The following is a 27,155-nucleotide window of genomic DNA, read 5'->3' on the forward strand; positions in this document are numbered from 1 at the left end:
GGAGACATGGTTCACATTATAAAAAAATTAATAGATTTTATTAACAAGTCTTAACATCTTTTTAAAATACCACACACACAAGAAGGGGAAGAGGGAAACCTAATCAGGTGCTGAGGCTTACCAGGTGGACAATGGTGCGGTTACGACCTATGTTAATAACCCTACATACCTTCTCAGCAGACACATAGGCACATGAAAAGGAGCGAGGGAGGGAGTACACCCAGGCGGCTATGGCGTCTCACCTATGACCACACTAGCATTAGCAAGCTACGAGCATGCACAGCAACCGAGAGAGAGGGAGAGATAACACTCACCACAATACGACGCCGAAAGACACGTATACCCCAGCAGCACACCGATCACTCTGTCTCTGGATATACTCCTATGCTGCTACATTCTACCCCCCCTTCTTGCATCGTCGCCCCGACGATGAACAAAATGAGGGAGACACTACAAACTAGCTCCAAGGTCTAAACAAAGCAGACACTCCATTCGAAACAGAAACAGAAGGGTTGGCAACTTGTGGGTTTCTAGCTGGCCGTGGGAGGTGATACACATTAGTGTGGTGGCCAGCAGTTGACCGAAGGGCCCGACGAGGAGCCATGTGATCCGAACCGGCCTGACCAGCTAAGAGAACAGCCAAAGATGTTGAGGCTTCCTCTGGTGAAGCACTTGAGGGACGACGCCCAGGGGGGTCTGAGTTGGGCGGTGGCACTAAAATCTGGGGTGTGGGACAAGTCATTGTCACTAACCTGGTGGTGGGCATGGCAGCGGGTACCTCAGGAGTCTGGTGTCCCAAAACAAGCAAATCATACTCAAATGAGCACTCATCTTCAACAGGTGGCTCTTCAACAGGGAGAGAGTTATGGGAAGAGGCACGACCGGAGAAGTCTACTCCAACCACGGCCTTCAACATAGTACGATGTACCTGTCTGACCTTAGTCAGGTCGTCTACTGGCCCGATTGTGTACACTGAACCCCCTTGGCCTGGTGCCCTCAACACTTGATACTTTACCGAACTCCACCTATCACGGGTCTTATGAGGCCCCCTAGCGCTAAAGTCCCGCAAAAACACCAACTGACCCTCACCTAACGGTAGATGTCTCACATGCTGGTCATGGGCTCGTCGTCTGCGATCAGCGGCCTGTTGCAAGCGCTCCTTTGCACCTTCAAATGCCACCTGCAGTCGAGCTTGGTGCTCCTGAACCCACTCGTGAACCGAGCCACCAACAGGACTCTCAACTCGACCCAACAGGAAATCTATCGCCAGTCGAGGGTCTTGGCCGAACATCAGGAAAATGGGCGACTCACCCGTGGCCTGATGGGGAGTAGTGTTGTAACAGTAGAGGACCTGGGGCAAACAGGCATTCCAATCCCTCTTCCTGGAGACTGGCAGGGTGCGCAACAGATTGTGGAGTGTACGGTTGAACCGCTCACACTGACCATTTCCTTGCGGATGGTAGGGAGTGGTACGAGATTTCACAATGCCGTACAAGTTACACAACTGCTGGATGAGGGAGCTTTCAAAATTACGACCCTGGTCAGAATGCAACCGAGAAGGAACACCAAATTTGTAGAACCACTCGAACACCAGAACCTTGGCCACCGTGGCAGCACGCTGATCATGGGTCGGGATAGCTACGGTGTACTTACTAAACACATCTGTCATCACCAAGATGTTCTCTACACCATTCTGGGCAGACTCCAGGGTGGTGTAATCAATGGCAAGGATTTCATTGGGGCGTGACGCCAACAAATGCCCCATAAAGCCGCTAGCTTTGGGGTGTACATCCTTGGCAACCTGACATCTCTCACATGTCTGACACCATCGGGTCACGTCTGCAGACATGCTGGGCCAGTAACATCGGGACCGTAGGAGCGCCAACGTTCGCTCCACTCCCTGGTGCCCGTGCTCCTGATGGACTTTGGTCAGGACTTCTTTACACAGCGCACTCGGCAGCAACAACTGAAGCATAGCTTCAGCACCATCGGGGCGGAACACCTGGCGATACAGCACCCCATCCTTTTCAACCAGTCTGTCCCACTGACGAAGCAAGGCCAGTGCAGACTGAGACAGCTGTGCCCGCTCCTACCGAGTGGGACGCTGCTTTCTTTGCCAGAATTCTAGCAATTCCTGGATGACAGGATCAGCCTGTTGAAGGGCATGAAGTTCAGGGGCAGAGCGCTGTGGCATGACAGCGACAGAAGCTTGAGTTACCTCCACCTTTCTCAACCTCAGGGCTTGTTCCAAGGGCTGAGGCATGGCGGTGCCGGGAAGCATCGTTTCCACATCTTGAGGGCCAGGCGGGTGCTGACGGGAGAGCGCGTCTGCATTCCTGTTGCTTCTGCCAGAACGATACTTGAGCTCAAAGTCAAAAGAGGCCAGCTGAGCTGCCCACCTCTGCTCAGTGGCAGCCAGTTTAGCCGAAGACAAATGACCAAGAGGGTTGTTGTCAGTATAAACCACACACTTATTACCCAATAAGTACTCCCTGAACTTTTCCGTCATGGCCCACTTAAGGGCCAAGAACTCCAATTTCATGGAACTGTAGTTAGCCATGTTCCCTTCTGTGGGCTTCAGACCTCGACTAGCGTAGGCTATCGGTCTTACCTTACCTGCCTGCTCCTGAGAGAGCACCGTGCCCAAGCCGCCATGGCTTGCATCCACCTCGAGGACAAAAGGAAGGGAGAAATCAGCATAAGCCAACACAGGTGCAGTGGTGAGCCTAGCTTTCAATGCCTCAAAGCTCTGTTGGCACTGGTCAGTCCAACACCTGATAACACCACGGTCAGACCTCCTACCAGCCCTAGTGTTGCTACACTCAGCTACAACTTTGTGCAGAGGGGCTGCCAGCTTGGCAAAACCCTCCACAAACCGCCTGTAATAACTGGCGAACCCGAGAAAAAAGCGTAACTCCGAGACAGTAGTGGGAATTGGCCAGTTGGCGACCACTTCAATTTTGCTCGGATCGGTGGAGACACCCTCACCAGAAATCACATGGCCTAAGTAACTCACTTCTCTCTGGAAGAAGGAGCACTTACTGAGCTTTGCCTTGAGGCCCTCCTGCTGTAATCGGCCTAGGACCAACTTCAGCCTCTCCAGGTGTTGTTCTATAGTGGAGGAGAACACAACGATATCATACAGATACAACAATAATGACTGACACTGCTGATCACCAAAGATACGCTGCACTAACCTCTGAAAGGTACTGGGGGCGTTACAGAGCCCAAAGGGCATTCTGTTCCACTCAAACAGGCCGAAGGGTGTGCAAAAGGCAGTCTTGGCCCGATCTGCCTCAGTAACTGGGACTTGGTTGTAACCACTAGCCAAGTCCAGGGTCAAGAACCAGCGAGCACCACACAGAGCATCCAGGGACTCCTCTATGCGTGGTAGAGGGAAGGCATCCTTATGGGTTTTACTGTTGAGCTGCCTGTAGTCAACACACATGCGAATTGAACCATCTTTCTTCCTCACTAACACGATAGGAGACGCATAGGGGCCACTGCTCTCCCGAATGACCTGGGATGACAGCAGCTGGTTAATGTGCTCCTTTACGACCTCATACTCAGAGGGTGGAATACGCCTGTAGCGCTGCCGGACCGGGACATTATCAACCAGAGGAATGTCGTGGGAGATGAGGTTGGTACACCCATGGTCTCCCTCGTGGGCTGAAAATACAGGGGTGTACTGCTGAAGCACAGACCTCACCCTACCTTGCTCCTCAGCGGACAATGAGGACAGGTCCATGTCTCCCAGCTGCTGTTGCACACTGGGAACAGCTGTCTGGGAGGACAGAGTGGCCACACCTGATGGCACCTCGGTGACCCCTGCAGGCAGACTGACCACATTCACAAAGTCCAGCGTGCCAACAGCTGTACGGGGATGCAACAACACCTCGGTGGTGCCCACATTAACAACAGGTATGTAGGCTGTACCTCTGACTACTCGGACCAGGGCAGGGGACGCAAGCAACCCAGCAGGCAAACCAGAATCAGAGGGCTCAAAGAGGACAGTGGAACCAGCGTACTGCGCTGAACAGGTGGCAGTCACAACTTTCATGGCTCCGCCAGGGATCCGCCAGGTTCTCTTACCTCTGATCTTTACTTGTCCTGGAACGTCACGAGGGGTCCGAGTGCTGTCAACGTGGCACTGCTGTAGGGCCTGCATAACAGGCCTGGGGGCCTCCAAAACACAAGGCTGCGAAAACAAAGTAGCGCCATGTTGCACAAAAAGCTCGTGGTAACACTTGCGCATCACATTCATCCCTAAAACACCAGGCACCCGGGCAGGTGCACCATCAGGGGGGTCCCTTCCCACCAACACTCCACAGTGGGGCATCAACTTACCACAAAGCTCCACCTCAAGCTCTAGGTAGCCAAGATAGGGGATAGCCAAACCATTAGCAGCCTTGAGCTCCAACCAGTGACACGACCGCAGGCGCTCCTGACCCCAAGGCTCGAAATACTGGCAGAAAAAGCCCTCAGAAATCGTGGTGACCATGGAACCCGTGTCTACCAAACAGGGAACCTTAACTCCACCCATGTCCACATCTAGATGGGGACAAGATGAAATCAGCTTAGAAGACTCAAAGCTATCTGAAACCTCCTGTGGCGGCCCCACCCAAACTGTGGCTCTGCAGTTCGGTGGGCACTAGTTTTCCGACACCGGAGCGTTGTGGGACTGCCTACCAGGGGTAGGAGGGGGTCGGGAGGGGACCTGTGAGCGGGAAGAAACACGCGTTCCGTCACAATGTCGGGCAATATGACCAGGCTGATTACAGCGCAAGCACACTATGGGACCAGTACGAGGTGGGCGGTTGTACTGCTGGGGATTCTGCAGCCGAGCAAGGCTCTCAGTGAGCTGATTGAGCTGCTCTTGCTGATGTTTTAGCATTTCTTTCATCTCACTCATCTCTGATACGGAAGACGAGGGGACAGACACCTGAGGACCACCATGAACCCCATACTGAACACCAAACATTAGGGGGACGGAGTAACTACGGCCTCTTGCGCCACCAGGCAACCCTTCGCGCCCCCACTGGATCGCCTCTGCCCTAACATCAAGCAAGGTGGAATTAGGCTGTCTACGCACCAACTGCTTCAGCTCACGACACAGGGAACTGTTGAACACCTGCTCAACAAACTGGTCCCTCAGGAGGACTTCAGAGTTCAACATACCGGCCGGGGCACGTTGCTTCACCCTCTCCATGAGACCCATCAAAGCGAGGGAAAACTCTTGAATAGTCTCCCCCTCTGTCTGCTTCCTATAGAAGAAAGCCTCCTGCAGTGCAACATAAGAATCTGAACACCCGTACAGCTCCTGTAAAATGGCAAGTATGCGATCAGGATCCTCTCTCTCCGCGCTAGAGCGATACTTTATCTCATCTCTAGCCTCACCCTCTAAGTGATCAAACAGGAAGAATGCCTGGTCAGACCGGGATAGATGCCGGGCTCTCATACACGCCTGCATCTCCTCTTTCCACTCACTCAAACCTATACCTACCTTTCCCCTAAAGACTGGACACTTCCTATCTCTAGGCACAAAAATGAGTCTCTCTGGTACAGAGACACGAGACGTGGAGGGGACAGAAGGTGGCGCAGAAGTAGAAGGAGGAGCACTAGGCCCAGCCTGTTCCTGTCGCAACCGCTCATTGTCAGCTTTTAACTGTGCAATTACATTTCTGAGTTCCTGAATCTCTTCCTCCATAACTACAGCAAAATCAGTATACTACAGGTAGTTAGTATGGCGCAACAGTACCACAAAAAAAAAAAAAAACCTGCTGAAACAGAGTCTCACCAGGACTGTCACAGGGATCCGCTGTGAATTACCGCTGCTTTGTCTCCAAGCTCTCCAATCTGTCAGGACCAAAAACAAACAAAATCAATACACAAGACAATCAGAAAGTAAAAAAAAACAAAAACAAAAGGAACACACGTCTCAGCCTTGCAATTGAGTAGATCCTGCCGACAACGCCAAGTTTGTGGCAGTGGTAGGGAGTGGAAGAATACTGGCTTACACCAGAGATTTTCGAGGACCAGACAACGCCACCCTGGGAATTTCACCCAGAGAGTCAATTTCTTTTTCTTTTCCCTCTTAAAGCATACACAGGTTCATTATACTCATGAGGCTGGAGACACGGTTCACATTATAAAAAAATTAATAGATTTTATTAACAAGTCTTAACATCTTTTTAAAATACCACACACACAAGAAGGGGAAGAGGGAAACCTAATCAGGTGCTGAGGCTTACCAGGTGGACAATGGTGCGGTTACGACCTATGTTAATAACCCTACATACCTTCTCAGCAGACACACAGGCACATGAAAAGGAGCGAGGGAGGTAGTAAACCCAGGCGGCTACGGGCGTCTCACCTATGACCACACTAGCATTAGCAAGCTATGAGCATGCACAGCAACGGAGAGAGAGGGAGAGATAACACTCACCACAATAGGACGCCGAAAGACACGTATACCCCAGCAGCACACCGATCACTCTGTCTCAGTTGGACACTTGACCCGGAAGTACACAGACGGAAGTGCAAAGGAAGAAGCAGTGAGAGGAGCGCTGCTTAAATACTCTCCACCTACACAATGATTGGCCAGCAGTGAGCTCTGTTTAACGGAACACGCTGCATAGGGAGATATGGATATACTCCTATGCTGCTACAGTAGTGTTGATGGCGGAGGATGTTTTTCTGTCAACATATAGTGATAGGGCAGGATAAACCATTCTAGAAATCCCATCAGCCTTGGAGAGCATTATCCTTCCTTGTAAGGTGAGGTCCTTCTGAAGCCAACAGCTGAATATAGAATATATATATTTCCACTTTTGGAGAGAAGTTCTCAGTTAGCCGCTCACTTGTAGACCTATGGATTGCAACACCAAGATGCCGAAGAGAGTTTTTAACAGTAATTCCACAGACCGATTGCTTGTCTGTCTCATGAATGAACAAAATTTCACATTTCTTTCTATTGATGACTAAACCAGAAGTCTTGGAAAAAGCATCCAAACCCTCCAAGGCTGATGGGATCTGCTGATCATTTCTTAGAAATATACACGCATCCTCTGCTAGTTGACTAATTAATAATGAGTGCTCTCCAATACTGATCCCTTGCACATGAATACAGTTTACAATGTGTAGGTTCAACATCTCAGCTGCAATTAAAAACAAAAAAGGAGAAATTGGGCAACCTTGTCTTATACCTCGATTAAGTACAAATCTTCGGGAGGAACCTTCAGATAAAGTGACACTACTATCAATACCTATATACTATATATATAGTCTGGACCATTTTTTAAAGCCACCTCCAAACCCCAGGTGGCCCAGAGCTGTATACAGTGCATCCGGAAAGTATTCACAGCGCTTCACTTTTTCTACATTTTGTCATGTTACAGCCTCATTCCAAACTGTATTAAATTAATCTCTTACCTCAAAATTCTACACAAAATACTCCATTATGACAATGTGAAAAGGTTTTTTTTTTTACTTTTTTGAATTTATTAAAAATAGAAAATAAAAAAATCACATTTACATAAGTATTCACAGCCTTTGCCATGAAGCTCAAAATTGAGCTCAGGTGCATCTTTTTTCCTCTGATCATCCTTGAGATCTTTCTACAGCTTAATTGGAGTCCACCTGCAGTAAATTCAGTTGATTGGACGTGATTTGGAAATATAATAACTGTCTATATAAGGTCCCACAGTTGACTGTGCATGTCAGAGCACAAACACCAAGCATGAAGTCAAAAGAACTGTCTGTAGACCTGCGAGACAGGATTGTCTTGAGGCACAAATCTGGGGAAGGATACAGAAAAATGTCTGCTGCTTTGAAGGTCCCAATGAGCACAGTGGCCTCCATTATTCGTAAATGGAAGACGTTTGGAACCACCAGGACTCTTCCTTCAGACGTCAAAAGCCGTCAGACCAGAGAATTTTGTTTCTCATGGTCTGAGTCATTCAGGTGCTTTTTGGCAAATTCCAGACGGGCTGCCATGTTCCTTTTACTAAGGAGTGGCTTTCGTCTGGCCACTCTACCATACAGGCCTGATTGGTGGATTGCTGCAGAGATGGTTGTCCTTCTGGAAGGCTCTCCTCTCTCCACAGGGGAACGCTGGAGCTCTGACAGAGTGACCATCGGGGCCTTGGTCACCTCCCTGACTAAGGCCCTTCTTCCCCGATCGCTCAGTTTAGAAGGCCGGCCAGCTCTAGGAAGAGTCCTGGTGGTTCCAAACATCTTCCATTTACAAATGGAGGCCACTGTGCTCATTGGGACCTTCAAAGCAGCAGACATTTTTCTGTATCCTTCCCCAGATTTGTGCCTCAAGACAATCCTGTCTCGCAGGTCTACAGACAGTTCTTTTGACTTCATGCTTGGTGTTTGTGCTCTGACATGCACAGTCAACTGTGGGACCTTATATAGACAGTTATTATATTTCCAAATCACGTCCAATCAACTGAATTTACTGCAGGTGGACTCCAATTAAGCTGTAGAAAGATCTCAAGGATGATCAGAGGAAAAAAGATGCACCTGAGCTCAATTTTGAGCTTCATGGCAAAGGCTGTGAATACTTATGTAAATTTTTTGTTTTCTATTTTTAATAAATTCAAAACATGTAAAAAAAAACTTTTTTCACATTGTCATAATGGAGTATTTTGTGTAGAATTTTGAGGTAAGAGATTAATTTAATTCAGTTTGGAATGAGGCTGTAACATGACAAAATGTAGAAAAAGTGAAGCGCTGTGAATACTTTCCGGATGCACTGTATATGAACTCATGTTCCACAGAGTCAAATGCCTTGTAAAAATCTAAAAACAGAATGAGTGCTCCATCATCAACACGATGTGAATAATCTATCATATCCAGCACTAGACGGACATTGTCAGGTATGTGACGGCCTTTCATGAAACCTGACTGTGTAACTGAGATGATCTCTTCCCAACGAGGTCGTAGTCTTTTAGCATATAGGGACGTCAAAATGTTGTAGTCTGAATTCAGCAAAGTAATGGGTCTCCAATTTTCAATATCGAGAATATCCTTATTGGGTTTCGGCAAAACAGTGATGATGCCCTGTTTCACTGTTTCTGGTAATTGGCCTCTAGTTAGAGCTTCATTAAAGACACACAAAAGCAAATCTTTGATCTCATTCCAAAACGTTATGTAGAATTCAAAAGGTAAACCATCAGGGCCAGGACTTTTATTAAGGGGTGCTTTGTTTACAATGTTATCCATTTCATTTATTGTTATGGGGCTGTCACATTTGGCAGAGTTATAAGCAGATATTTCTGGTATGAAGGGATGAATTGTATGAAAAATCATTTACATTCCTCACTATCAAAAGATGAGGAGTACAGATTTTGACAAAAGTTTGACACGTATGTTTTAATTGCTTTGTTATCAGAAATAAGAACATCATTTATGTAAGGTTTATCAATTCTTTTAGTAGACCCACGTTTCTTCTCCAAGCTATAAAAATAAGACTGCTGTTTATCCCTCTCAGAATCTCTTCATATTCTTTAGCAAGATCTTTACTAAAGGCAATAGAAAAAACTCTCCATTCATGTTTCAACAATTCCCACTTCTGAGTGAAGGTAATTATTTTGTGAATGGACTGACAGTACGACTTATTGTTGTTATTGTTGTAATAGGGTACAGTTTAGTTTCCAGTATTACATCTAATCTGTTTGGATTGTGACAGTAGTAAGTAAATCCCAGCATGATCAGTCAGAGGTGCTGTTGCCATGCCACATGAGTGCAGGACATCATGCAAGGAGTCTGAAATCAGCCAAAGGTCAATCCTTGACTTCCTTGTCATATCCTTTTGGAACCATGTAAATGCAGTACCTGTATCTGGATGAAGAATCCTAAAGGGGTCTAGCAAAGACAAGTTACTGCAGAAGGTGTAGATTATTGGATTCATGGTATTATCATTTCTCTGTGGAAATCGGTCAAGTTTGGTGCTTCGTTAAGGTCTCCTCCAATAATAAATGAGGCTGTAATAAATTGTTTGCTAACATGCAATATTTTTTGGGCTATTTTGTCAAAGAGCTTCACATTTGCAACTGAGGTGTTGTAACATTACAAAGAAGAACATACGTGTCATTCTGTTGTATTATTGTTATGATCCACCTGCCCTCCAAACAAAAATGAGTGTCAACAATGTTTCCCTGAAAATTTCTGTCAAACAAAATGGCAACCCCACCAGAGTGATTAGAGCCATGGCTAAAAAGAACTTTACCACCCCACTGTTGTTTCCAAAAAGCTTCATCCTTTTTACCCGAGTGTTTCTTGAAGAAAGTAGACATCTTTCTTCTGAGACTGACAAAACAAAAACAATGCTTTCTTTTTAGAGATGTCACGTATCCCTCATCTCGCATTAAGAGAAAAAAGAGATAGAACCATAAAAAAGAAAAAATGAAAGATTAATAGTACAATGTAATCAGGTTAAAGACCGTTTCTTGAAAAGAGTGCAAAACCACAGTGCACTTTGACATTAGCTTTAAGGTGCAAACATTGCATCAGTAACCATGTGCATCATAATAGTCAATCAAAATAGTAATTATTCCTCAGGAATCTTGGAGTCTGTAACGTCAACATCACACATAATGAAGGATATACAGTGAAGAAAATAAGTATTTGAACACCCTGCTATTTTGCTATTTCTCCCACTTAGAAATCATGGAGGGGTCTGAAATTTTCATCGTAGGTGCATGTCCACTGTGAGAGAGATAAACTAAAAAGAAAAATCCAGAAATCACAATGCATGATTTTTTAACAATTTATTTGTGTGATACAGCTGCTAATAAGTATTTGAACACCTGAGAAAATGAATGTTAATATTTGGTACAGTAGCCTTTGTTTGCTATTACAGAGGTCAAACGTTTCCTGTAGTTTTTCACCAGGTTTGCACACACTGCAGGAGGGATCTTGGCCCACTCCTCCACACAGATCTTCTCTAGATCAGTCAGGTTTCTGGGCTGTCGCTGAGAAACACGGAGTTTGAGCTCCCTCCAAAGATTTTCGATTGGGTTCAGGTCTGGAGACTGGCTGGGCCATGCTAGAACCTTGATATGCTTCTTACGGAGCCACTCCTTGGTTTTCCTGGCTGTGTGCTTCGGGTCGTTGTCGTGTTGGAAGACCCAGCCACGACCCATCTTCAATGCTCTGACAGAGGGAAGGAGGTTGTTCCCCAAAATCTCACAATACACGGCCCCAGTCATCCTCTCTTTAATGCAGTGCACTCGTCCTGTCCCATGTGCAGAAAAACACCCCCAAAGCATGATGCTACCACCCCCATGCTTCACAGTAGGGATGGTGTTCTTCGGATTGTACTCTTCATTCTTCTTCCTCCAAACACGCTTATTGGAATTATGACCAAAAAGTTCTATTTTGGTCTCATCTGACCATAAAACTTTCTCCCATGACTCCTCTGTATCATCCAAATGGTCATATGCAAACTTAAGACGGGCCTTGACATGTGCTGGTTTAAGCAGGGGAACCTTTCGTGCCATGCATGATTTCACATCATGACGTCTTAGTGTATTACCTACAGTAACCTTGGAAACGGTGGTCCCAGCTCTTTTCAGGTCATTGACCAAGTCCTGTCGTGTAGTTCTGGGCTGATTCCTCACCTTTCTTAGAATCATTGAGACCCCACGAGGTGATATCTTGCATGGGGCTCCACTCCGATTGAGATTGACCGTCATGTTTAGCTTCTTCCATTTTCTAATGATAGCTCCAACAGTGGACCTTTTTTCACCAAGCTGCTTGGTAATTGCTCCGTAGCCCTTTCCAGCCTTGTGGAGGTGTACAATTTTGTCTCTGGTGTCTTTGGACAGCTCTTTGGTCTTCGCCATGTTACAAGTTAAAGTCTTACTGATTGTATGGGGTGGACAGGTGTCTTTATGCAGCTAACAACCTCAAACAGGTGCATCTGATTCAGGATGATACATGGAGTGCAGGTGGACTTCTAATGGGCAGACTAACAGGTCTTTCAGGGTCAGAATTCTAGATGATACACAGGTGTTCAAATACTTATTTGCAGCTGTATCACACAAATAAATTGTTAAAAAATCATGCATTGTGATTTCTGGATTTTTCTTTTTAGTTTATCTCTCTCACAGTGGACATGCACCTACGATGAAAATTTCAGACCCCTCCATGATTTCTAAGTGGGAGAAATAGCAAAATAGCAGGGTGTTCAAATACTTATTTTCTTCACTGTATAATAAAGAGTTTCGGTGTGACACTTATTTCAGGTCATCAGCAGAGAACCTCTTTCCATCAATGAAGGCGAAAGCTCCTCTGAATCCAGCTTTCTTCATCTGTCTCCGTGCTTCCTCCACAAGGGGCCACAGCTTGGCTCTTGCTTTTCTGTCGTGCTTCAGCCTTCGCTGATTTTTATCTTCTTCTGCTTGAGGATTTCAGAATTTTTGATATTTTCTGTTCTGCTTCATCCAGCTTCAGCTCCATATTTTGTACTTTGATGTTAATCTCCTCTATTGAAGTTGACAAGTTTTGAATGTACTTGGTATTTTCACTTACGTATTCCACTTTCCATTTTGATGACCTTCTGTAGCATGTATTGTTGTGTATACCCAATCTTATTTATGGCCGCTAGTAGGGTCTGGTTGGAGGTTCGACGCTCTCCCTGAGAACAACTTTCTTCATTGGGCTGTTGGCTGGAGACCCGGACCTTCCTGCAGCATCCCAAATGTGGCTTGGCATCGTCATGGGCTGGAAGCTCTCGATGCTTAGTCGAATGCAGACGATAGTATTTACTTCCAAGGCCCTACCTTCTTGATGCTGTTGTTGGTTCAGTTTTCACTAGTTCCTCGGTGGGGATGTCATAAAAAGTTTACACACCTTATTTCTTCTTATTAGTGCGGCTGTGGAGTGAAAAGTGCGACTAACACCGACGCCATCTTGGCCCGGACGTCCAGACTGCCCAAGATGAAGAGCCGATGAAGCAGGAGAGGCTGTAGTGGAGATTATGCTTCATATTTGTAGAGAAAAGCACGTCATACGTGGCGAGGTCGTGTCAACTCAACAAGGAAGTATCGATAGAGAAAACACGGACAGCACCACTCGCAAACTTAGGAACGCCATTCATCCGTTAGAACGAAGCATCAATGTGTCTACAGTTCACGTTGTGAAGTGCTCTAAAAGTAGCGGGACATTGAACATACCTCCAAGTTGTAGCAAAGCTCCAGTCTTGCTAGCAGCTTCCAGTTGTTGTCGAAGCCGCTCCTTCTCTCGTCATCAAAAAAGTTCCTCCTCGTAGGACACTACGGTTCTTTCAACCAGCCGTCGCCGTGGGTTCCCTCACCAACTCTTTCAGCATTTTCAATGTTTTTTCCTCGATTACACTTAGTCGGCATCACCTTTTGTCTCGCGTCTTCTTTGGGTTTCAGAGCATCTGTGACGTCACACTGCTGCCCTCTTGCTTTAAAAAGCCATCACAGAGATTATAGCTCCTTTTTCTTAACAAAGGCATGTAGTAGTGTTGCTAAACTGCCCAAATCCTGCTAAATAGACAAAAAGAGCCCATAAATATACACTCCTAATCCTGGTTGAATTTATTTGGAACACGCACACAGTTGGCATGGAATTGATCATGGTCCGGTTAACAAAAGAAGCAGGGGAAGCACAGATCGTTCTAAAAGCAAATGAATAGTCTCTGGAAGTGGACTTTATAAGAAAGCTCCATCATAGGAATATTTACAAAGAAAGCTTTGAGAAAAACAGTTTCTTTGTCCCAAACAAGGAGAACTCTCTTGCCAAGGAGAATGGCACAAAGGAGAGCACACCCCCCCCCCCCTTTAGCGGTAGATGGTGACGGCGTGGGTCGTCTATGCACGTCAGAAAGACCACTCAAAGTCCTTCTGGTTCCAGTAATGTTTGGGCTGACTGCCAGATGAAGCTACGTCCTCCAAGTCCTTCTCATCCCGGGCTGAGCCCAACCCTTCCGGACAAGCGTTCTCTCCTCGGTGTGTCCGCATGTGGTAGACCATGTTTGACCTTTTAGAAAACCTTTTAGCGCAAACTGAGCAACTGAAGGGTTTTTCTCCTGTGTGGGTTCTCATGTGTGATGCCATGCTTGACCTCTGAGAGAATCGTCGACCGCAAACTGAGCAACTAAAGGGTTTTTCTCCTGTGTGGGTTCTCATGTGTAAGGCCATACTTGACCTTTCGGAAAATCCTTTCGCACAAACCGAACAACTATAAGGTTTTTCTCCGGTGTGGGTTCTCATGTGCGATGTCATATTAGACCGATGAGAGAATCCTTTACCACAAACTAAACAACTAAAAGGTTTTTCTCCAGTGTGCGTTTTCATGTGTGACGCCAAATATGACCTGAGGGGGAATTTTTTACAACAAACTGAGCAACTAAATGGTTTTTCACCCGTGTGGCCACTCATGTGGAGTGCCATGGTTGACCTTTCAGAGAATCCTTTCCCACAAATCAAACAATGAAAAGGCTTTTCTCCCGTGTGGGTTCTGGTGTGTGATGTCATATTAGACCTGTGAGAGAATCCTTTCCCACAAATTGAACAACTAAAAGGTTTTTCTCCTGTGTGGGTTCTCATGTGTGATGCCAAATATGACTTTAGAGAGAAACGTTTTCCACAACATGAACAACTAAAACGTTTTTCACCGTTGTGCGTCGCCATGTGCTGCATCAAAGTGGACCTGAGCGCAAATTTACAGTCACAAACTGAACAACAGAAAGGTTTTTCTCCTGTGTGCGTTCTCATGTGTCGCATTAAAGTGAACCTTGTAGCAAATGTACCGCCGCAGACTGAGCAGCAGAAAGGTTTTTCTCCAGTGTGCGTCGCCATGTGTTGCATCAAAGTGGACCTCAGAGCAAATTTACTCTTGCAAACTGAACAACTAAAAGGTTTTTGTCCACTGTGCGTTCTCATGTGTTGCATCAGCGTGAACCTGATGGCAAATGTTCGGCCACAAAAAGAACAACTCAAGGGTGTTTGTCCTGCGTGTTGGCGTACATGTTCCGTCAAGCGGCTTTTGAAAGAAAAGCTTTTATCACAAACTGAGCAGGCAAAGCCTTTCTTACCCGTCTTCTGGTCTGGATCACCGCTCAGAGCGTCCTCCTCCTCGGGTGAGTGTGACGTTACGTCATCGCCGTCTGATAGCGGAGCTAAGAGCTTCTCTGCTTGAGGCTCATCTTCCTGCTCTTCAGTCTTCACGGAGACACCAGTCAGAGGCGCCGTGGTGAGACCAGCCTCCTCTCCTTCCTGAGTGATCCGCAGTTCCTCCTCTTCCTCTTTCGCAAGGAGGGGTGGGGGTCCTCCTGCTTCAGAGTGGAGCTCACCCCCTGTAGTTCTCCTTGACGACCAATCATCTGCTGGACGTTTGATGGATACAAATAAGGACTCGGGTGGTTGGTCTTCCTGGTCTTCAGCCTTCACGGAGACACCAGTCAGTCGCGCCGTGATGAGACCAACCTCCTCTCCTTCCTGAGTGATCCACAGTTCTTCCTCTTTCAGGTGGTGGGGGCAGGGCTCCTCCTGCTTCAGACTGGAGCCACCCTCCTTTGGCTGAGGGGAACGTTCTTCTTGACAACCAATCAGCTGCTCGATGTCTGCAGGACACAAAGAGACTATAGCTCAGACACAATCCCTGAGATGTTTCTCCTGGAAGTCCATGCACACGTCCATGCGTTCATCACTCAGACATGCAAGTACAATGAAAAATATATTGATCGTCCACTCCATCATCATTGATTGGGTCATTCTTATGTCGGCCCGCCCCTGGAGTGTACATTCTATGGACAAATAAACTACACACACACAGTGAAGATGAGGAAAGGATGGCCTGGTTGGAATCTGTCTATATTGTCCCTACTCCAAAATAGGCATTATCTAGTTTGTGAGCAGCACTGTTGAGGTGTATGAAAAATGATTTTCCTTTCAAAGCCCGTCCTCACAGAACAAGGCCATAGCAGACCGGAGGTTCCAGTAGAGAGAACTGGCATGGGGGCCAAGACGCCCTGGGTCATAGTAGTTCTAATAAGAAAGACCTTCAAGTGAATGATTTGTTCATTATGTAACGTTAGAAAATAAAAACAAGGAACACTACGTGACAGTTTGTGCATCTGTAAAGACAGGGGTCTCAAACTCGTGGCCCTTGGGCAAACGCTAGTTTGTGGCCCCCGCCTTGATATGAAAGTTCAATGTTTGCTATGGATGCTGTATGGTATCATGGACCCAGAAATTACACAATTGACACCACTTGGCCCCGCCCATACGCAAGGGAGCCCACCTGTTTTGCTTTTTCCCTCATCATCCATGACTGAGATCACCACCGTCACTGCGCTGTACTGCTCTGGAAGTCCGAAGCTCCGCTGTCATTTCTGGGTACGATACCCTCTGGAGGTTCCTAGAGCTCGGCTGGTTCCAACGCTTCTTACTGGAGCTCCGCCTGGTCCACGCAGCTTCCAGTGGCACTTCAGGCTCAGTTGGAGGACCCGCTAGCTCGGGTTTGCGCCATGATTTCCGGGTAGGAAACCAACGCCAGGCGCTTTATTTCAGCTGCTAAGTGCCTGTCCACCTGTCTCTGGTGAGTATAGTGTGTTTGTTGTGTCCAAATCAATAAATAAGGCAATGCTGTCAATGCTATCTTGTCCAACAACTCCAACATCGGATTAGCAGTCAAGATACTGGCTTATGGCCCTGGCTAAGAATAAATGCAGGAAATATTTGAAATAAAAGTGTGAACACAAGTCACAAGATAAAGCAGCCCATCAAACATGTGGTTCAAGTTCCGACGCTGCTAACTGATGGAGCTGAGTGGATGCTAACTTGCTCATTGACTCAAAGGATGACGTTTCATTCATGTTCATGTTAAAGGTTAAATAACTTAATACTGTTCATTTGAATCTGAAAACAACCATTTCTCTACCCACCAACTGTATGTGGTTTCCTAAGTTGTTCTTATTTGCTGTTTTACTATTATTTGATTTATTTATTTATTACCGATTGATTGGAAAACCAGAACCAAAACACTGCCAACGTGCATAATTTTTTTTTTGAAAACCTGATGCGGCCCAGCCTCAACCGAGCTCCAGTGGCCCCCGGGTAAATGGAGTTTGAGACCCCTGTCCTGTTGCTTGGTTGCTGAATCAACATGGCGGCCGTCCGCCTCACTCCAGGTCGCTAAAAACGACATCTTCGTCATCGCTGCCAGGTCACTAGCAGGTCACAAGTAGAATGCCCCAAAAGAAGCAGGACATTGAACATACCTCCGAGTTGTAGCAGAGCTCCAGTCTTGCTAACAGCTTCCAGTTGTTGTCGAAGCCGCTCCTTCTCCTCTCTCGTTCGAGAAAGTTCCTCCTCGTAGGACGCTATCATTCTCTCAAACAGCGCCAATATGTCATCGGCCGCCGCCATTAGTCGTTCCTTCACCAACTCTTTCAGCATTTTGTTTCATCGAAGCCAGTAGGCAACTGAAACGTTTCCGCCTCGCTTCGCTTCGCCTCGCCTCGCCTCTCCTCCCCTTGAAGATTGGCGAACTCTCTGCTTTTACGACTTCCAAGGTGGTTTTACGGCGGCTCAGCCGTAAAGCATCCACGACGTCACAATGCCGCCATCTTTTTTAAAGTTTTGAATTTGTATTTTTTATTGAACAGAACACATACGTTGAACATACAAAATTGGCAGCAATGTCAAAGAAATTCCAGAATAAAGTCAATAAAGGAATAAAGGCTATTGTGGAAGACAAAGGTAGACGATAAATAAAAGGCAATTCATGGAAGCATCAATACTACAGTTCAGTACCCACAAACATATCCTGATACACTGCTGCTACCAAAGTCCGGGCCAAGATGGCGTCGGTGTAAGTCGCACTTTTCACTCCGCAGCCGCACTACTTTGCAAAACCAAGTGCACAGCTTTTAATATCAAGAAATAAGTTGCGTAAACTTTTTATGACATCCCCACCGAGGAACTAGTGAAAACTGAACCAACAACAGCATCAAGAAGGTAGGGTCTTGGAAGTAAATACTATCGTCGGCATTCGACTAAGCATCTAGAGCAGGGGTGCTCATTAAGTCGATCGTGATCTACCGGTCGATCGCGGAGGTGGTACTGGTCGATCGCGGCGTGACATTAAAAAAATATCATCCTCGCATCAATGCCGTCACTTGATTGATATACAGGGCAGCCATTCAGATGACAACTGAATGTTGCCCTTCGGGTGACCAATCAAATCAAACAACGTCTCTAAGTGCAGCAGAACTTACCATGTCAGCCTATCATCCATCCCCGTTACTTGATTGACATACAGGACAACCAATCAGATGACAACTGAATTTTGACCTTTAGGTCACCGCTCATGCGTAAACAACGATGCAAAGTGCTAAGCTAGTCGGCGAATTGCGTCAGATTTTAAGCCCTCGCTAAAGTTTATGGTCACTAAAATGAGTGAAGTAGCTGGACCAAGTAAAAAGGCAAAAACATATCACTTCCATACGGAATGGGAGGTGGACTTTTTTTTTCTCCACAATGTCTTTTTCGAAGTGCGTTTGCCTGGCTAACCTGGCTATCAGCAGCTACTGTCCGGACTATGCATCCCTGGCTGATTCAATTCAGTGCAAGTCATCAAAGTAAACTCAGGTAATTACAAAAAATGTTAATAGTTAATTATGTGTGTTTTGCAATATTGGCTCATTTGGTTATGTAAGGTACATCAACATACATTGTACGTACAAATAATCCTCAATACATTTGAAAATAAATAGATGTTTTGCATTTTTGTAGTGGGTAGATCATTTTGACTCGGTCATTTTAAAAGTAGCTCGCATGCTGAAAAAGTGTGAGCACCCCTGATCTAGAGCTTCTAGCTAGCTTAACGCTAGCTGACGGCCACAAAACACGATGAAGGCAAAACAAAAAAGCACAAGAGAGTCCTCAAAGACGTCCTCTTCAATGGACATTGATATTACAAATATCAAACTAGCCCATGACGATGCCAAGCCACATTTGGGATGCTGCAGGAAGGTCCGGGTCTCCAGCCAACAGCCCAATGAAGAAAGTTGTTCTCCGGGAGAGCGTCGAAGATGTCTCCAACCAGACCCTACTAGCGGCTATAAATAAGATCGGGGATACACAACAATACATGCTGCAGAAGATCATCAAAATGGAAAGTGGAATAAGTGAAAATACCAAGTACATTCAAAACTTGTCAACTTCAATGGAGGAGATTAACATCAAAGTACAAAATATGGAGCTGAAGATGGATGAAGCAGAACAGAAAATATCTGCTATGACAAAGGAGAATAAAGAGCTTGGTTCCACGTTGAATGACCTGGAAGCTTATCAGCGCCGCTGGAACCTCAAGATATCTGGAATTCCAGAACAAGATGATGAAAATGTCAAGAAAACCGCAACTGAGCTCTTCTCAAGCATCTCCCCGAACTTGGCCAACATTTTACAAAGCTCAGTGGACATAGCACACAGATTGGATCCAAAGAAACGGAAAGGCACTGGCGATGTCTCTGGGCACCCTCGTTGCACCACTGCGCAGTTTGTGTCACGCTCGGTTCGGGATCGTATTTGGGTGGATGCCAAAAATTCTGAAATCCTCAAGCAGAAGAAGATAAAAATCAGCGAAGACCTGACACAACACGACAGAAAAGCAAGAGCCAAGCTGTGGCCCCTTGTGGAGGAAGCACAGAGACAAATGAAGAAAGCTGGATTCAGAGGAGCTTTCACCTTCATTGATGGAAGGAGGTTCTCTGCTGATGACCTGAAATAAGTATCACACCGAAACTCTTTATTATATATCCTTCATTATGTGTGATGTTGACGTTACAGACTCCAAGATTCCTGAGGAATAATTACTATTTTGATTGACTATTATGATCCACATGGTTACTGATGCAATGTTTGCACCTTAAAGCTAATGTCAAAGTGCACTGTGGTTTTGCACTTTTTTCAAGAAACGGTCTTTAACCTGATTACATTGTACTATTAATTTTTCTTTTTTTTAATGGTTCTATCTCTTTTTTCTCTTAATGCGCGAGGGATACGTGACATCTCTAAAAAGAAAGCATTGTTTTTGTTTTGTCAGTCTCAGAAGAAAGATGTCTACTTTCTTCAAGAAACACACTCGGGTAAAAAGGATGAAGCTTTTTGGAAACAACAGTGGGGTGGTAAAGTTCTTTTTAGCCATGGCTCTAATCACTCTGGTGGGGTCGCCATTTTGTTTGACAGACATTTTCAGGGAAACATTGTTGACACTCATTTTTGTTTGGAGGGCAGGTGGATCATAACAATAATACAACAGAATGACACGTATTTTCTTCTTTGTAATGTTACAACATCTCAGTGGCAAATGTGAAGCTCTTTGACAAAATAGCCCAAAAAATATTGCATGTTAGCAAACAATTTATTACAGCCTCATTTATTATTGGAGGAGACTTTAACGAAGCACCAAACTCCAACCTTGACCGATTTCCACAGAGAAATGATAATACCATGAATCCAATAGTCTACACCTTCTGCAATAACTTGTCTTTGCTAGACCCTTTTAGGATTCTTCATCCAGATACAGGTACTGCATTTACATGGTTCCAAAAGGATATGACAAGGAAGTCAAGGATTGACCTTTGGCTGATTTCAGACTCCTTGCATGATGTCCTGCACTCATGTGGCATGGCAACAGCACCTCTGACTGATCATGCTGGGATTTACTTACTACTGTCACAATCCAAACAGATTAGATGTAATACTGGATACTGGAAACTAAACTGTGCCCTATTACAACAATAAGTCGTACTGTCAGTCCATTCACAAAATAATTACCTTCACTCAGAAGTGGGAATTGTTGAAACATGAATGGAGAGTTTTTTCTATTGTCTTTAGTAAAGATCTTGCTAAAAAGAAAGCTAAAGAATATGAAGAGATTCTGAGAGGGATAAACAGCAGTCTTGGGAAAAGTGTTCTAAGTGAAAGTGAAAAATTTATATTAAACGAACTCAGAGATAAACTAGATAAGATATTCATTGAAAGGCTAGAAGGGCTTTTATAGATCAAGAGTCAAATGGTTGGAACACGGGGAGAAAAATTCTAATTATTTTTATAGCTTGGAGAAGAAACGTGGGTCTACTAAAAGAATTGATAAACTTTACATAAATGATGTTCTTATTTCTGATAACGAAGCAATTAAAACATACGTGTCAAACTTTTGTCAAAATCTGTACTCATCTTTTGATAGTGAGGAATGTAAATGATTTTTCATACAATTCATCCCTTCATACCAGAAATATCTGCTTATAACTCTGCCAAATGTGACAGCCCCATAACAATAAATGAAATGGATAACATTGTTAAAATGTTGATAAAAATGTTAATAAAAGTCCTGGCCCTGATGGTTTACCTTTTGAATTCTACAACACGTTTTGGAATGAGATTAAAAGATTTGCTTTTGTGTGTCTTTAATGAAGCTCTAACTAGAGGCCAATTACCAGAAACAATGAAACAGGGCATCATCACTGTTTTGCCGAAACCCAATAAGGATATTCTCGATATTGAAAATTGGAGACCCATTACTTTGCTGAATTCAGACTACAACATTTTGACGTCCCTATATGCTAAAAGACTACGACCTTGTTTGGAAGAGATCATCTCAGTTACACAGTCAGGTTTCATGAAAGGCCGTCACATACCCGACAATGTCCGTCTAGTGCTGGATATGATTATTCACATCTTGTTGATGATGGAGCACTCATTCTGTTTTTAGATTTTTACAAGGCATTTGCCTCTGTGGAACATGAGTTCATATATACAGCTCTGGGCCACCTGGGCTTTGGAGGTGGCTTTAAAAAATGGTCCAGACTATATACATAGGTATTGATAGTAGTGTCGCTTTATCTGAAGGTTCCTCCTGAAGATTTGTACTTAATCGAGGTATAAGACAAGGTTGCCGAATTTCTCTTTAATGCTCTCCAAGGTTGATGGGATTTCTAGAATGGTTTATCAGCTTTATCAGTTTATTAGCTTTCTCATATTCACTAATTTTCCGGTGCGAGGATGCACAGAAAAGGGAAAGAAATTAAGAATTGGGAATGCTGGGCAGTGCAGTTCCCATTTAAAGCTGAGCACTTGCCTCTGCCCGCCCACTTGGTCCAGATCCTCCCAGCAAATCCCAAAGGGGTTCACAGGCGAGGAACCTGGGTCTTCCCGAGGCCCCCCACCGGTCAGACTAGCCCATCCGGGAGGCATCCTGACCAGATGACTGAGCCACCAAAGAGACTTTCCAAGTTTCTAAGAGCTCAGTCAGAAGGAATTAAGTTGGGCTCTCCGGAAAACTTCCCAGCGGCTATCAGGTCACAAACGTACCCCCACCCCCCCAAATCTAGCCTAATAATAGCTGAAGGCAGGTCAGGTCCATGTTAGTTATAGAGTTTTTATTCCAGAGAAAAAATGTTAAAAGATGTTGTGAGTGTACATGACTTGATGATTATGCGTAGTGATCACTTTGCATTATGGGATGCATGGGTGTCAGAGAGACCAGTCACCTTGCAGCAGACAGCTTGTTGAAGGTCACACGTCATCATTCGAGGCGGCCCCCAACCCTTCTGGTCCTTCTCTGTGTCTTCTCATGTGAGAGACCATGTATGACCTTCGAGAGAATTGCTCACCACAAACTGAGCAACAAAAAGGTTTCTCTCCAGTGTGTGTTCTCATGTGGGATGCCATGGTTGACTTTTGAGAGAATGCCTTACCGCAAGCTGAGCAACTAAAAGGTCTTTCTCCAGTGTGGGTGATCATGTGTGAAGCCATGTTGGACCGCTGAGAGAAGTCTTTCCCACAAATGGAGCAACTAAAAGGTTTTTCTCCAGTGTGGGTGATCATGTGTGAAGCCATATTGGACCGCTGAGAGAATCCTTTCCCACAAAGTGAGCAACTAAAAGGTTTCTCTCCTGTGTGGGTTCTCATGTGCGATGCCATGTTAGACCTATGAGAGAAGCCTTTCCCACAAATGGAGCAAATAAAAGGTTTCTCTCCGGTGTGCGTTGTCATGTGTGATGACAAATATGACTTTCGAGAGAACTGTTCATCGCATACTGAACAGCTAAAAGGTTTTTCACCGGTGTGTCCTCTCATGTGCTGAGTCAAAAGGCTCTTAAACGAAAAGCTTTTAGCGCAAACGGAGCAGGTGAAACTTGTCCTTCCTGCCTTCTTCCTCCAGCTCCCGGGAGGCCTCATATTGCCTCCACCGTCTGTATTGCTGCTCAAGGCTTCCTGGGTGCCCTCCCTGTCTTCATCCTGAGCTAGGTGTGACGTCGCATTCTCACCGCGTGAAAGGGGAGACGAGAGCTGATCTGCTTGGGGTCGTTCTTCCCGTTCATCGGTCTTCACGGAGACCACAGTCAGTGGCAGCGTGGTGACGTCAGCCTCCCGGGTGATCCAGAGCTCCTCCTCTTCCACCTTAATGTGGGGGGTCTGGGGGTCCTCCTGCGATAACGTGGAGCTCACCACCTGCGTCTGAGGGGGGCGTTCCTCTTGACCACCAATCAGCTGCTGCATGCCTGCAGGACACAAACACGTTTTATCCTGGAGATGTTTCACTTGGGTCTTGGTACACGCGCCCTCTGGTGTCAAATGACAGGGGCCACTGGGGGGTGTAGTTTTAGGGTCAGGTGGGGGGCCCTTCAAGAAGCCCTCTGGATTTCAGATCATGACAAAAATGTAAATATTAGCCAATTAGCCAAATATTTTCCGTATTATTCTTATCAATTGTTCTTATGATTTGACTGTCCTAATAGTTTGACATTCATGTGGTAAAATGGCAGCTTCTGTCCTCCACATGTAAATATATGAAGATATACTGTATGCGTATGTTAGAATGTGCTGGCCCTTTAAGAAACAGCCCAGCGTGTTCTGCTGCTGACAAGCTGTCAACGTCCTTCCATCATTCATTCATTCATTCATTTTCTACCGCTTTTCCTCACGAGGGTCGCAGGGGTGCTGGAGCTTATCCCCGCTGTCTTTGGGCGAGAGGCGGGGTACACCCTGGACTGGTCGCCAGCCAATCACAGGGCACATATAGACAAACAACCATTCACACTCATAGTCATACCGACAGTGCATCCGGAAAGTATTCACAGCGCTTCACTTTTTCTACATTTTGTCATGTTACAGCCTCATTCCAAACTGAATTAAATTAATCTCTTACCTCAAAATTCTACACAAAATACTCCATTATGACAATGTGAAAAAAGGTTTTTTTGACATGTTTTGAATTTATTAAAAATAGAAAACAAAAAAATCACATTTACATAAGTATTCACAGCCTTTGCTTAATACTTTGTTGATCCACCTTTGGCAGCAATTACAACCTCAAGTCTTTTTGAATATGATCCCACAAGTTTAGCACACCTATCTTTAGGCAGTTTTGCCCATTCTTCTTTGCAATAAGTCTTATGCTCCATCAGGTTGGATGGGAGACGTCTGTGCACAGCCATTTTCAGATCTCTCCAGAGATGTTCAATTGGATTCAAGTCTGGACTCTGGCTGGGCCACTCCAGGACATTCACGGAGTGGTTCTGAAGCCAATCTTTTGAGATCTTGGCTGTGTGCTAATGTCTACTGTCTATATGGTGAAGGTACATGACCAGTCTACTGAGGTCAAGAGCGCTCTGGAGCAGGTTTTCATCCAGGATATCTCTATATATTGCTGCATTCATTTTTCCTTCTATCCTGACTAGTCTGCCAGTTCCTGCTGCTGAAAAACATCCTCACAGCATGATGCTGCCACTACCATGCTTCACTGTAGGGATGGTATTGGCCTGGTGATGAGCAGTGCCTGGTTTCCTCCAAACATGGCGCCTGGCATTCACATCAAAGAGTTCAATCTTTGTCTCATCAGACCAGAGAATTTTGTTTCTCATGGTCTGAGAGTCATTCAGGTGCTTTTTGGCAAATTCCAGACAGGCTGCCATGTTCCTTTTACTAAAGAGTGGCTTTCGTCTGGCCACTCTACCATACAGGCCTGATTGGTGGATTGCTGCAGAGATGGTTGTGTGCTGTCAAACTTTTCTTGTAAGAATACCTTTTCCCACAAAGGGAGCAATGAAAGGGTTTTTCGCCAGTGTGTTTTCTCATGTGTGCTACCATGCCGACCTTTTGAGTGAATCTTTTGGCACAAACCGAGCAGCTAAATGGTTTTTCTCCCGTGTGTGTTCGCATGTGCAGTAGCATAGTTGCACCCAGAGAGAATCTTTTTCTACAAACCGAGCAGCTAAAGGGTTTTTCTCCCGTGTGTGTCCGAATGTGTTGAGTCAAATAGCGCTTATGAGAAAAACATTTCCCACAAACAGAGCAAGTGAAAGGTTTCTCCCCAGTGTGTGTCCTGTTGTGCGACACCAACGTTGCATTGAGGGAAAATCTTTGACTACAAATGGAGCACATGAAGGGTTTTTCTCCCGTGTGCGTCTGTAGGTGTCGAGTCAAATTGGCCTTTTTAGAAAAGCTTTTAGCACAAACGGAGCAGGTCACCTGGTTTTTACCCGCCTTCTTTTTACAGTCTTCATTGCCAGCGGGAGTCCTCGTACCTCCTTCACAGTCCGGATCGCTGCTCAGAGCTTCTCCATCCGTGGTGTGCTCGCCATCTGATGGCGGAGCTAAGAGCTTCTCTGCTTGGGATCCTCCGCTGCTGCCTGGAGGCTCCGCCCCTCCCTTCTCCTCACCTGGACTGTGATGACAACACAAGGACTCGGGTGGTTTGTCTTCATGCTCTTCAGTCTTCACAGAGATAACGTTTAGTGGCAACGTGGCGAGATCAGCCTCCTCTGCCTCCTGAGTGATCCACAGCTCCTCCTCTTCCTCTTTAACGTGGGGGGGCTGGGGATCCTCCTGCCTCAAAGCGGAGCTCCCCCCCTCCCTCACCTGCTGGACGCCTGCAGGACACGAACTGAATTGTTGACGGCATGACTTTTATTTACGTGACCCTTATTATCATTCATATGACCATAAGTAAGCTACAAATGATGATGTGTCCAGCTTAAACTTGCATATTGTGTACATGGGCCGCCATCTTGGATTTGATATTAACTGTACTGTGATTTAACAAGGACATCTCCGGGCTTTTTTTATTTACGTGACCCTTATTATCATTCATATGACCATAAGTAAGCTACAAATGATGATGTGTCCAGCTTAAACTTGCATATTGTGTACATGGGCCGCCATCTTGGATTTGATATTAACTGTACTGTGATTTAACAAGGACATCTCCGGGCTGTGCAAACAAAACATTCAAAGTATGTTTAACGTAGAATGTTGGCCGAGTAAAGTAAACATACCATCAACGTGTAGCATAATCCCAGTCTTGCTAACAGCTTCCAGTTGTTGACGATGTCGCTCCTTCTCCTCTCTCGTTCGAGAAAGTTCCTCCTCGTAGGACGCTATGGTTCTTTCAAACAGCGCCAATATTTCATCGGCCGCCGCCATCAGTCGCTCCTTCACCAACTCTTTCAGCATTTTCGATGTCCTGGAGTCGCTTGCACGTCGTAGCCTTCGCCCTTTGTCTCGCGTCGTTGCTAACTTCCGCCTTTTTCTTCTTCGATTGAGGTTTTCACCGCCGCTCCGCGGGCTTGACGTCACACAGCTGCAAGGTGGCACCAGTGTGACGCTACGGATCCTTGGATGCTCTTACAACCTCCGTCGACGAAGAAAAAGATGGAAGTTCGCAACACAGACGCGGGACAAAGGGCTAAGGCGACCCAGTTTCACCGAATAAACAAACATCAAAATGCTGAAAGAGTTGGTGAAGGAGCGACTGATGGCGGCCGCCGATGAAATATTGGCGCTGTTGGAAAGAACCATAGCGTCCTACGAGGAGGAACTTTCTCGGACGAGAGAGAAGGAGCGACATCGACAACAGGAAGCAGTTAGCAAGACTGCTATTGTGTTACACATTCAATGTATTTTCACTCTCCTTGTCCTTTATAGCACATTGTATACTAATATCAAATGTTCAGTTTGATAGAAAATTTGCTTTTAGTCAGACGGGTGGGCGCCATGTTGCTTATACAACCTACCAATAGGAAAACGACCCGCAGGTCATGTGACGGGACGTGTTTTCAGTTTATGGACGCCATCTTGCTGCTTTGATAGCGTTTTTGTCGA

The 27,155-nt window shown here is 45.6% G+C and overlaps 1 protein-coding gene across 1 annotated transcript; it reads right to left on the bottom strand.

The window, feature by feature from the left end:
* Window positions 1-12,262: 12,262 nt before the first annotated feature.
* Window positions 12,263-26,832, bottom strand: LOC131127582 (uncharacterized). The gene is made up of 4 exons (XM_078789267.1): window positions 26,330-26,832; window positions 22,572-23,554; window positions 17,264-17,444; window positions 12,263-15,604 (listed from the first exon to the last, which is right to left on the bottom strand). The coding sequence occupies exons 1-4, from the start codon at window positions 26,505-26,507 to the stop codon at window positions 13,860-13,862; spliced, it is 3,087 nt and encodes a 1,028-aa protein (XP_078645393.1). The 5' UTR covers window positions 26,508-26,832; the 3' UTR covers window positions 12,263-13,859.
* Window positions 26,833-27,155: the final 323 nt, after the last annotated feature.

This window comes from Doryrhamphus excisus, linkage group LG3 (assembly GCF_037039965.1).
Source record: "Doryrhamphus excisus strain RoL-2023G ecotype Guam linkage group LG3, RoL_Dexc_Guam_v1.1, whole genome shotgun sequence".
NCBI classification, from domain to species: Eukaryota; Metazoa; Chordata; class Actinopteri; order Syngnathiformes; family Syngnathidae; genus Doryrhamphus; species Doryrhamphus excisus.

What these genes read in the sequence shown, in the direction of transcription:
- LOC131127582 (XM_078789267.1), bottom strand. Translation starts at nt 26,507, where the DNA reads ATGCTGAAAGAGTTGGTGAAGGAGCGACTGATGGCGGCGGCCGATGAA. An exon ending in GATTATGCTACACGTTGATG is followed by an intron (nt 23,555 to 26,329) that starts GTATGTTTACTT and finishes TGTGTCCTGCAG; the next exon opens with GCATGCAGCAGCTGATTGGT. An exon ending in GGGCCGCCTCGAATGATGAC is followed by an intron (nt 17,445 to 22,571) that starts GTGTGACCTTCA and finishes CTTCGATGAAAC; the next exon opens with AAAATGCTGAAAGAGTTGGT.